Genomic DNA, 12233 nt, shown 5'->3' with positions numbered 1-12233 from the left:
CTTTTGCATGTTTTAAAGTAGAGTTGTGAGACCCAGTTTTTTGGGCTTATCTTTTTGTAAACCGCTTTGAGGTGGTGTTGGGTGTTTTGTTTTTAACAGCCAAGCAACCTATAGCTCTTATGAAACAAACAAAAAATACGAAGGCTACGAAACGAGAGAGGTCTCTGGGACGGTTGCTGCAGTTGCAGTGTGTTTTTAAATAATTCATCTTGATCTTCTGGCGGTTCCCTCATTGCGAGAAGTGAGGTTACAGGGAACCAGACAGAGGGCCTTCTCGGTGGTGGCACCCACCCTGTGGAACGCCCTCCCTTCAGATGTGAAGGAAATAAGCAGCTATCCTATCTTTAAAAGACATCTGAAGGCAGCCCTGTTCAGGGAAGTTTTTAATATTTCATACTGTACTGTTTTTAACATTTGATTGGGAGCCGCCCAGAGTGGCTGGGGAAACTCAGCCAGATGGGCGAAGTATGTATAAATAAATAAATAAATAAATAAATAAATAAATAAATAAATATTATTATTATTATTATTATTATTATTATTATTATTGCAGTCCATTCTTCAGCCATCAGCCTTCTTTATGGTCCAGCTCTCACTTCCATCCATCACTACTGGGAAAACCATGGCTTTAACTATAGGGCCCTTTGTTGGCAAGATGATGTCTCTGCTTTTTAAGATGCTGTCTAGGTTTGGCATTGCTTTTCTCCCAATTCATAAATACTAATTGCAATAATAACAACAATAACTGAAAATAAACCCGAGGATAAACGGAAGACAGGAGGCGAGAGAGGGGCCTTCAGCATCCTTCCCTTCCCCTCCCCCCAAAGCGGGATGCAGGCCCGGGCGCCTGGTTCCCTTAGCAACGGGGAGGCCCTGCGCCGTAACCAAGGGGCGGGGCCTCCGCCCGCCGCCCGCGCACGCACCGCGACGCACTTCCGGCTCCTTAAGGGAACGTGTCCCTGGGCGCCGCCGAGGCCGCCTCCGCCGGGCCGGAAGTGCGGACTGCGTTGGGGACTGGAGACGATGGAGCAGGCCGAGGCGCACAACGGGAGCGGGGCCGGCGACGCCTCCTCGGCCGGGGCGGCCGGGGCTCGGCCTCCCGCCACCCCGGAGGGCATGGCGCTGGCCTACGGCAGCCTGGTGCTCATGGCCCTGCTGCCCATCTTCTTCGGGGCGCTGCGCTCCGTCTCCTGCGCGAAGGGGAAGGTGAGGCGGGGGGAGGGGCGGGGGGCGAGACCCTCTCCCTCTCCGAGGTGGGAGGCGGCAGCCCGCGCCCGCCAGGGGCCGGCGGAACTCCACGAGACATGAGGGGGGCTTGTGGAGCAGGATGAACCCGGGGGGGGGGAGACGCAGCTCTTGGGGGGGTAGAGGGTATCTGCCTGGCATGCAAAACGGGCCCCCGGCTCAGGGCACGCCGAACACGGTATTTCCAGGTAGGGCTGCGAAGGATCCCCCGCCTGCAGTTCCGTCCAGCGGCTGCCAGTCAGTGCAGGCACTACTGGGCCAGGTGGACCTAATGGCTTGACTTTTTCTTCTCTGGCAGTCACTCGTAATTATTACTATTATTTATACCCCACACATATGGCGGGGCTTCCCAAGCCACTCTGTGCGGCTTCCAACAAAAATAAAATACAGTCATCCACCAAACATTAAAAGCTTCCCTAAACAGGGCTGCCTTCAGATGTCTTCTAAAAGTCTGGCAGTTGTTCTTTGACATCTGGTGGGAGTAAGATTGTAGCCGAGTAAGATTGTCTTCCACAAACACGGTTTTAACAATGAGTCCGTAAGTGACTGTGGAGGCCAATTCTGGATCCACACGTCCTTCCACAGTGGGGACATTGGTTTCCAGGCGGGAGTTGATCACGGTGTGGATTTGCCAAGCATGCCTTCCTCTTAGCACGCTTCTCCCTTGCGTCCTGAGTTCGAGTGTCTTCAAAGCCCACGACACCTTTGGTAAAGGGTTGACTTGGGTAAATGGCTTGACTAGCTTCCCATGGAATCATAGGGCTGGAAGGGATCCCAGAAGACCATCCAGCACAACCCCCTGCAGTGCAGGAATGGCTGTTGAAGAACCCCTGCCAGGTGGACGTCCAACCTCTGCTTAAATGCCTCAGGTGGAAGAGAGTCCACCCCTTCAGAGGGAGCCCACTTCGCTATCAAAGCAGGTTCCGTGTTTCTTGTGAAGGAGGTTGGTGCCGTTGGCCGTGGTTAGCTATGGTGGTTAGGCAGAGCCTTTGTGCACAGAGGCAGTCTATCCCTGAATAGCAGCACATGGTGAGAGGGAGCAGAGGGACATTACTTTCATGGGGTTCTTGTCTTCTTGGACTCCGTGAAGGAGGGTCTCCACCCCTATCATTCTGCCAGGACACTGAGATCCATCACCGAGGGCCTTCTGGCGGTTCCCTCACTGTGAGTAGCCAAGTTACAGGGAACCAGGCAGAGGGCCTTCTCGGTAGTGGCCCCCACCCTCTGGAATGCCCTCCCATCAGATGTCAAAGAGAAAAACAACTATCTAGCATTTAGAAGACATCTGAAGGCAGCCCTGTTTAGGGAAGTTTTTAATGACTGATGTTTTAATGTATTTTTAATCTTTTGTTGGAAGCCACCCAGAGTGGCTGGGGAAAACCAGCCAGATGGGTGGGGTATTAATAATAATAATAATCCCTGACACCCCCTCCAGTCTTTCGGCTTGCAGCAAGCGTCTTTGCTTCCTCCCAATACCTGAATAGCCCAACTATAGTTCTGTGATTCTGTGTGCCGATGCCTGTGTTAGAAAGCAGGGCCATCTTTGCATACCTGTAGTGTGGTGACGGCTTGTTCTCTCCACATGCTGCAATTAGGTGCCCTGTCTAATGGTTTGGTTTTTTGTGTTTTTTTTTACTTCTGGGCATGTCCAGAGCTTAGAATAATAGACTTGTAGAATGGGAAGGGAACCTGAGTGCCATCTAGTCCAACCCCCTGCAATGTAGGAATCTCAGCTAAAGCAGCCTGCCTCTTGCACACACCCTTCCCTTGCTGCTTCCTCAGTTTTGCATCAGGCCATTGGTCCATCTAGCTCTGCATTGTCTACCCCAGCAGTTCTGTCTCCTTTCCTTGGTATCTCCTGGGGCGATGTGTGTGTGTGTGTGTGTGTGTGTGTGTGTGTGTGTGAAAAGCATGCACTCCAGCAAGTGTTTCTTCCCTTCCAAGTTAAAAGAGGACTCACTATGCTACATGCAGTAGCGCTGGCCTATTTAGCACAGGACTTTTTGTTCCTTTGCTCTTGAGTGTGCACCTTGGGGAGAACTTGGGACGGAAGGAAGGAGGCCAACTGACGTGTTAGCAGGCAAGAGGGCCAGAGTGGAGAGCATGCCCCTCCTCCTTAGATGCTTGAGTGCTTCCTTGGGCAGGCAGTTGTGGCTAGCTGTGTGCTGACGAGCTGCTTCTGTAGAGAATTCATGTTTTGCATATGCTACATTCGCCCCTTTCTGTACGTTTCCCTTTATGAAATTGTGAATGTTGTGTAGGCTGCAGATAAGAAAGAAAAACCCATGTGGGTATTCTTGGATTCGTGCACTGAGGCTGGCAGGAATCAGGTTTTTTTTTAAAGAAATACTTCACCTAATACATAATTAACACCAGTTGTTTTAGTGCTGGAAGCTGTGGGGAGGGCACTGGCATAAATAAAGTCATGGAATCAGTTGGTGGCTCCAGCCCAAGATGGTCAGACCTGTTAATTTCTTTAGAGGTGGTATAATTCAGCCTTGCAAACATACTCACAGAAGTTATGAGCCTGGAAACAAAAGGGGAACCTGTTCTCTTCCAGCTTCCTTCAGTTTCCGTTTCTGAATATTGGAAGGGATGCCGACTGTCCACAGACTATTTCAGGTCTGATATAACAACAACAACAGGTTTCCCCAGCCACTCTGAGGAGCAGGTGGATTGAGCCACCATTGTCGTATTAAAAAGTGCCAAAATAATTCCAGGCTGATACCTCAACTGGCCATGTAGTGCTGCATCGAAAGGTACCGTATTTTTTGCTGTATAAGACGCACCCAGACCATAAGACTCACCTAGTTTTTGGAGGAAAACAAGAAAAAAAATATTCTGAATCTCAGAAGCCAGAACAGCAAGAGGGATCGCTGTGCAGTGAAAGCAGCAATCCCTCTTGCTGTTCTGGCTTCTGGGATAGCTGCGCAGCCTGCATTCGCTCCATAAGACGCACACACATTTCCCCTTAGTTTTTAGGAGGGGAAAAGTGAGTCTTATAGAGCAAAAAATACGGTATTTGTCACAAAAATGTCTTCAGAACAAGAAGCTGAAAAACAATGAAAAAGGTGTTTGTGTGAGTGTATCAGAGCAAATTTCCATATGACGCATTCCAATAGGGGAACTAATTTGCCTCTGAGTGTGCCTGGCATCCCCATTGCTCAAGTTTCCTGAGGGCTGTAAAAGCAGATGTGGTTAAGTGGATGCAATATCTGCCCTACATTGCAGTTATTCTGCTTCCAGCGGGAAATAGGGAAGAGCACATTGGTCACTGTCCAGGCTGATGGACTATCTTGTAACACTTCCAGTGAAGCTAAATCATGGAAGATTCAGGACAGGTACAGGAAAGTCCTCCATGCAATGCATAGGTAAACGATGGAACTGGCTCCTACAGGGAGGCAATGATGGCTACCAATTTAGATGGCTTTTAAAAAAGGATTGGACAAATTCTTGGCAGAGGAGAGGGGTATCAAAGGCTACCAGCCGCGACGGCAATGCTGTGCTTCTGAATATCAGTTGCTAGAAACCACAGGAGGGGTGAAGGCTCTTGTGTTTGAATCCTGTGTACTAGTTTCCCAAAGGCATCTAAGGGAATAATAGGATGCTGGACTAGATGGGCCATTGGCCTGTTCCATCTGGCTCTTCTTGTACAGTCATACCTCGGGTTAAAGTACGTTTCCGAGCACAATTCAAAGTGTTGGTGCTGACCTTTAAAGCCCTAAACGGCCTCGGTCCAGTATACCTGAAGGAGCGTCTCCACCCCCATCATTCTGCCCAGACACTGAGGTCCAGCTCCGAGGGCCTTCTGGCGGTTCCCTCCCTGTGAGAAGTGAAGTTACAGGGAAACAGACAGAGGGACTTCTCGGTGGTGGCACCCGCCCTGTGGAATGCCCTTCCATCAGATGTCAAAGAGAAGAACAACTACCAGACTTTTAGAAGAGATCTGAAGGCAGCCCTGTTTAGGGAAACTTTTAATGTTTGATGTATTACGGTATTTTAATATTTTGTTGGAAGCCGCCCAGAGTGGCTGGGGAAACCCAACCAGATGGGCGGGGTATAAATTTATTATTATTATTATTATTATTATTATTAAAGTAGCTTCAGGTTGAGCGTTTTCAGGTTGCGTTCCCCGGCGACCCAGAAGTAACGGAACAGGTTACTTCCGGGTTTCGCCGCATGCGCAGACTCTCAAAATGACGTCATTCACAGAAGGGGTGAATCACGACGCACAGACGCGGGTTGCGTTCTTCTCAGGATGTGAACGGGGCTCCAGTACCACTGTATTCTTAATATCTTTGCTTCTAGAGTTCTGAATAATGTATCCTTCCCGCCCTAAGGGGCTAACATTTGACCAACTTTTCCTCTAGAATGCTTCGGATATGCCGGAGACCATTACCAGCCGAGATGCTGCCCGCTTTCCTATCGTTGCCAGCTGCACCCTCTTAGGCCTCTATCTCTTCTTCAAAGTAAGTAAACCACTGGGGATCTCATTGCAGTCTTCTGCTGGCTGACAGCTAATCCAATAACTCTCCCTTTTGTGGGTGCAGAGGAAGCCGAATCACTCCTGGGGAGGGGGAAGTGGCAGAAACCTTTCTGTCTGAAGTATTCACAATAGTGTGGTGTCTCCATCGGGTTTTTGGGAGTTGTGGGGTGCTGAGCATTTTGCAGGTGGATGCTGTCCGATTCTGGTAGAAGAAGGTCTTTCATTTCCTGGATCTGCCAGCTTTCGAAAAGGGTGGGTATGACAGTATATTACACTGTTTGTACTAGTAAGAGGAGGTTTTACTTGTATAAACAGTGTAATATACTGGGGGGACAATTCCAGCTTTTAGCTATTTTATCCAGCCTTTCTATTCAGGATTTCCCAAAACTATGTACATGGTAAAGTGGATGAAACACAAAATCACAGAATTAAAAGCAGTGTAATGGAACGATAAAGGCAGTACCATCGAAATATCAACTGAGACAACAGGATAATGTTTTAAAAGAACTGAAATATCTAAAAGTGGCAGACCAGACAAAAAAAGAAGCTTTATTTAGCCAAAATAAATAAAAAATCCACCCATTGTCTAAAGGCAAAATGGTGCCTGCTGCATCCCTGCTTGGCGGGGTGTGTGTGTGTGTCTTCCATAATCCAGGCTCTACAACCACCAAGATGGCTCCGTTCCTCATGCTCTGGCATAGGCAAACTCAGCCCTCCAGATGTTTTGAGACTACGCTTCCCATCATCCCTGACCACTGGTCCTGTTAGCTAGGGATGAAGGGAGTTGTAGTCCCAAAAACATCTGGAGGGCCGAGTTTGCCTATGCCTTCTCATGCTCATCAGCTTCACCACCCACAGGATGGGACAGAGCAGGGCCTCCAGTACTGGAGCCAGTGTGGTGTAGTGGTTAAGAGCAGTAGTCACGTAATCTGGGAAACCGGGTTCGCGTCTCCGCTCCTCCACCTGCAGCTGCTGGGTGACCTTGGGCCAGTCACACTTCTGTGAAGTCTCTCAGCCCCACTCACCTCACAGAGTGTTTGTTGTGGGGGAGGAAGGGAAAGGAGAATGTTAGCCGCTTTGAGACTCCTGAAGGGGAGTGAAAGGCGGGATATCAAATCCAAACTCTTCTTCTTCTTCTTCTACTAGCTGGAAAGGCTAGAGAGTGGAGCTGATCTGATCTGCTGCATTGCCTGTTTCCCTTCCCCCTCGCACAGTGGTAGGTCGTCTGCTTTGCACGCAGCAGGTACCAAGCTACACTCTGAAAAGTTTAGGTGAAGTGGGAAGATAGATCCATTTAGCTCCAGTAAAAGTCCAGAGTGGATTGCAGCATCAAATGAGTTTTGCAGTATGCGCCAGGCCTGAGGAGACTTCCCCAGTGCCGTTCTCCTGACTGACATCCAGGATACCTCGGAGCAAGGCAAGGCCTAGCTTGGTTCGCCATGCCAGTCCAGATTGCCTCCTCTGATCTGGTTGCATGCAGATTGGGTGCTGATCTACTTGTTTGGGACACTGGAAACCCCTGGGTGTGGAAGGTGTGCAGAAATGGACATGCTTCCATTCCCACCAGAAGTCTGGATTCTGGTTGGTGCTGAATTCTTCCCTGTCCCCGATCTCTGGTAGTAGGAAGGCTGAGCACCTCTGCTGGAGATCCTGGAGATGTCATGGGTGAGATGGAGCTGTAGAAGGCACCTTCATGTGACCACTTGCCTAAGCCATTTCAAGTGGAAATGGGTGGTGGGATATATAGTTTCATTTCATTCCAACTGTTTGCATACCGCTTAATCACCAGAATTTCTATCGGGTATACAATTGGATTACAGGAAACATACAGTGGATAAAAGAAATTGAAATTGATCCTGAAGTCATAAAATGCCTGCTGAAATAGAAAGGTCATTGTCATAGACGTGATGGATTGGCCTCGGAGATTGTTAACTTCCTGGATTCCTGCTGCATTTCTGCCAGACGAAGCCAGCCTTAGGCAACTGGCAATCACAGCCTGTACCGGCAGGAAAGGAAATGGAATAATTCTAACTGGCAATTGGTGTTTCCAGGGTGACTGTTTGTTCATCGCACAGGATTTGTATCTTAGAGATACGCAAATAAGCTGTGTTGGAGGTCAGGAGAATGGAGGCCTTTGTGAGGAACAACTGCAAAAGTGATCAAGGTGACCAAAGAACAGTTGGTTACTGGTTCTAACATTAGAAAGTTTTCATTGTAACTATCAGAGTTTTTCCAGTCAAGAACTTCTTCCCAACCAGCACGGAATTAACCTTTAGAGGCAGCGCTATTAGAAAATTCATGAAAAAGAACACACACACTTCTCCTAGGGGAGAAGAAAACCATCTGATCTGGGCAATGAGACTGGGCAGAGATGATGCCCAGACCCCTGGTCTGGCATAAGACAGCCTTCTCTAACCTGCCCTCCAGATGTTTCTGACTACAACTCCCATCAGCCCCAGTCAGCACATTCTGATGGGAGTTGTAGTCCTAAACATCTGGAGAGCTGCTCACATCTGTCAGAAATTAAAAGAAAGCAAAATTACAGCCTTGTGGCTTAGATGTGAAAGTTTAAAAGCAGTAATTATGCTTCCGGGTTGTTCTTCCTCTGTTTTGACACGTTGCATAGTTAGAAAGCAGGTTGTTTTAACCTGACTGGTTTTTCTTGTCTTCTAGATATTCTCTCAAGAATACATCAACCTGTTGCTCTCCATGTATTTCTTTGTCCTGGGGATCCTTGCCCTTTCCCACACCATCAGGTAAAAGAAGGAGAACAGATGGCTTGAATACTGTGTGTTGCGATTCCATTTAAAAGAAAAAGAAATCTGAACCCTGCTGGTTGCAGCAAAACAGCCTAAACTTAGCTGGGATTTTTGTTTAAAGCAAAATTAGAGGGCCTGTGCTGAGTGGCTCCTGGACAATACGGCTTCATCTAGTAGAGTTATCCCTCACTCCTCTCAGCTCTTTCCTGCCATTACAGGGTTCTTCCTTCTCTCCACACGCCTCAATAAATTTCCCTTCATTTCTCGCTCTAGAACAAACAAAGCCAGAGATCTCTTCAGAAATTGCTTTTGGGACATTGGGGCGTTCCCAGTGGACACTGTTAGCTAATATTATTCCAGAGTTGGCTGCTTCCAAAACTGCTCTTCCATCCCTCAGCTATATAATAAATTTTCCTCTGTTTGAGCCAACTAACGTTTCAGGATGAGGAGGAGAAGGGATGAGATCAGAGGTTTGTTAGCAGAGCTGGAGGTTGGTAGCATGTCTCTGACTCTGCAGCTCAGGGTTTTTCAGACTGAGGGCTGCATTTCCACATGCCAGCGGCGGGTGGGACCAAAAGCAAATGTGGGTGGAACAATGAGTGCAGAAGCCTAGTTTCTGCTGCCTCTCCGTCCTCCATCTCGGCTGGCAAGGGGCATTATCAGAGTTAAAGGGTGCGTTCCAGGCAGGGAAAAGCCATGCAAGCAAAACCAGGAAGCGCTTTTCAAGTGTCTCCTGGGAGTCCCCTTTTCAGGGTGTTCTACTTCCCTCTGACATGGGAGACAGGAAAATAACACACCTGGCCAATGAATGTCAGCAGTCTGCAGTGCCATTCACTGGGTGAAGAGGCAAATCAAAATGTTTCCTTGGCAAAGGGATCCGCTTAAATCCTTGGCTTTGTATTTTTGCTGAAACGGTCACTGTTCTGCAAAAGCACCACACCCAATAAGCAGGATGGTGTTGGCATCTATAATGGCATGGCTCAGTCTTCCTAAAATCCTTGCCAAATTGAGCCTTGAAAAAGGAGTTCATACCCACTCTGTGAACACTACTTTTAATGAGCTTCTGGTGGTCAATTCCAGGGTCTCCGCATCTCAGTACAAAAAACACACAAAAAACCTTAGCTGCCTTTGGGGGCAATAAGGCCCCCCTCATACCTGTCCCCCTCCCTTCCTACCTGGCCCCATTCAAATGAAAGATGCACAGTGCAGCTGAAATTGGCTGTTTCTTACCAAATTCAAAATGAAGCTCTCTGGGTCAGCTTAATATTGAGTCTCTCTTTTTAGCTGGTTCTTAGCGTGGGGCTGGTGATGATGCTGGGAACTCTTCATACAGGTAGCAGCTCTTAAACATGACCTCCTCCCATATTTTGTTGTCGTGAATAAGGACATCCCTGAGGGGGTCATTTGACCTGTCCTTAAAGGCAATGGCAGAGGGTGGTTTAGGCCTTGCAAATAACCTCACGCAGGTTATTAGCCCACTTTGTTCAAGTATAAAATGTGTCCCTAAAGGGAAAAAGGAAACCATGGTTTGCAAGACTTCCTTGCCTGGAGCCAATTTTTGTGTGTGCCTCTTTACAAGCTTGGCTCAGTTTCTCCTGCATGTGTGTGCATTAGGCACCTGACTGGAGCAAACACTCATTGAAGGCTTTTGAGCTAAACTTGAGGCCAGCAGGAATGCTTAGTGGGTGACACCCCGCTGCCCTCCTCTCATAATAATAATAATAATAATAATAATAATAATAATAATAATAATAATAATAATATATTATTTATACCCCACCCATCTGACTGGGCTTCCCCAGCCACTCTGGGCGGCTTCCAACAAAATAATTAAAATACAGTAATCCATGGTTCTTCAGGAGTCACCTTGTCCCTTCTCTGCTCTTGATTTCAGCCCCGTGATGAACAAATTCTTCCCGGTCAATTTTCCCAACAAGCAGTACCAGCTTCTCTTCACTCAGGGCTCTGGGGAAAGTAAAGAAGGTACGTCCCTCCTTGTCAGCCAGCTCAAACTCCCACCTGAAGCATTTCCTGCGCAAATCCTACATTTCTCCTGGCTTGCCTGATTTTCCCCAACTTGAAGGCCATCAGTAGCCTTGCCTGCAGTTTTCTGCTTTGGCTACTGGGCTCTCCCTGGAGTTTCTAATTCTTTCAATATGGCCAATATACCGGGCAAGTGTCCTAGGCACCCTTGTCTTCCAGTCGTCACACCGCTGTTGCTGTGGAGTGAAGTGCTTTAAATAATAAAAAAATCAGAACTAAGATAAAACAACTACATACAGTCAGAGAATCAGCTGAATATCTAAAACCTCTCTTAAGTGGGTCTTTCTGCTTGCAGAGCTTATGGCCCGTCCCCCAACCCATAGTTCAGTGGCAACATGCATTATTTGCAAGATCCATCATTTCCATTCACTGGATTTTGGAGAGTGGGGCTGGATAAGATATCTCTCTCTCTCTCTCTCTCTGCCTCTCTCTGTGCCTCTCTCTTCCTTCCAACCTTCAACAGTCTAGGTGGGTCAGCGGTCTGTCTTAAGTCAGCTTTGTGAGCTCATAATCTAGGTGGGAAAACAAGCGTTGCTTCTCTTAGCTCTTTGCCAGGGTGCCTGGGTGCTGCCTATCCCTTACTCTTGCTTTGTATTAAAAGAGGCTGATAGAGGTGAAAACGACGTGGTGGCTTTTGTTGCAGAGATTGTCAACTACGAGTTCGACACCAAGGACCTCGTGTGCCTGGCCATGAGCAGCATCGTTGGAGTCTGGTACCTGTTGAGAAAGGTACGCCCACCACCTGGCAAAGCCTGGGCACCACTTTCCCTTTGCCTAAAATCCTGGGCGTGCCTGTGCTGTGCTAGTGCTGTTTTTATTGTAATTATCTCTATGTTTTTAATAGATTGGGGGGGGGGGGAGAGAGGGAGAGAAGAGATTTAACCTAGCAGTGTTTAATTGCTTTTAATGATGGTTTCCACCCCCCTCTGTTTTTATCTTTTTTATTTTTATCTGTAAGCCGCCTTGAGTGCCTGTCAGGGGATAAGGAAGGGCATAAATAAATTATTAATAATAATAGCAATTTTAGTAATTATAATAATTTATAAAATATATAATATAGAAATGTATATAATATTTATATTTATAATATACAGTCATACCTCGGGTTAAAGTTGCTTCAGGTTGAGCGTTTTCGGGTTGCGCTCCACGGCAACCCAGAAGTAATGGAACACGTTACTTCGGGTTTCGCCGCATGCGCAGGCGCTCAAAATGACGCCGTGCGCAGAAGCGGTGAATCGCGACACGCATAGATGCGGGTTGTGTTCTCTTCAGAGGTGCCACTGTATATATAAATTTAATAATAATAATAATATGCTGGGTTTTGACCTTCCCTGCCCTTCTCCCAGCACTGGATTGCCAACAACCTCTTTGGCCTGGCCTTCTCTCTCAACGGGGTGGAGCTGCTGCATTTGAACAATGTCAGCACCGGCTGCATCCTCCTCGGGGGTCTCTTCGTCTACGATGTCTTCTGGGTAAGCAAGTGCTGGTTTCTCTAAATACGGTACAGTGGTGCCTCGCAAGACAAAATTAAATCGTTCCGCGAGTTTTTTCGTCTTGCGGTTTTTTCATCTTGCGAAGCACGGTGTCGGAAAAGTTTTGGAAAAGCTTCAAAAATCACCAAAGTCTTCAAAAACCTCAAAAAAGGCTACCACGCCGCGTGCTATGAGTTGCTCCTCGATGTCAAGTCACAACTGTATTAA

At 47.6% G+C, this 12233-nt stretch overlaps 1 protein-coding gene and 1 long non-coding RNA gene across 6 annotated transcripts in view; one reads left to right on the top strand and one right to left on the bottom strand.

The window, feature by feature from the left end:
* Positions 1-983: 983 nt before the first annotated feature.
* HM13 (histocompatibility minor 13) overlaps positions 984-12233 on the top strand; it is a 25607-nt gene continuing 14357 nt past the window's right edge. The window contains exons 1-6 of one of the 4 annotated variants that reach the window (XM_081196510.1): positions 984-1206; positions 5616-5714; positions 8405-8487; positions 10385-10473; positions 11135-11262; positions 11880-12005. In XM_081196510.1, coding sequence (XP_081052636.1) covers positions 1024-1206; positions 5616-5714; positions 8405-8487; positions 10385-10473; positions 11135-11262; positions 11880-12005 — 708 coding nt within the window. In that variant the 5' untranslated portion in view covers positions 984-1023. The remainder of the gene's footprint in view (positions 1207-5615; positions 5715-8404; positions 8488-10384; positions 10474-11134; positions 11263-11879; positions 12006-12233) is intronic. The other 3 variants (XM_081196511.1, XM_081196512.1, XM_081196513.1) reach the window with 3 other exon arrangements.
* Positions 6878-10455, bottom strand: LOC308588416. 2 transcript variants are annotated; one of them, XR_014008732.1, is made up of 3 exons: positions 10357-10455; positions 9721-9993; positions 6878-7878 (listed from the first exon to the last, which is right to left on the bottom strand). It is a non-coding gene; the product is annotated as an uncharacterized lncRNA (long non-coding RNA). The 2 variants fall into 2 exon arrangements; XR_014008733.1 differs by lacking the exon at positions 6878-7878 and adding an exon at positions 8494-8759.

The sequence above is a fragment of the Podarcis bocagei genome (genome assembly GCF_964188305.1).
Source record: "Podarcis bocagei genome assembly, chromosome: 5".
In the NCBI taxonomy this organism is placed as follows: Eukaryota; Metazoa; Chordata; class Lepidosauria; order Squamata; family Lacertidae; genus Podarcis; species Podarcis bocagei.
The sequence above is the reverse complement of the archived record's forward strand: the minus strand, read 5'-3'. Positions and strand labels throughout refer to the sequence as shown.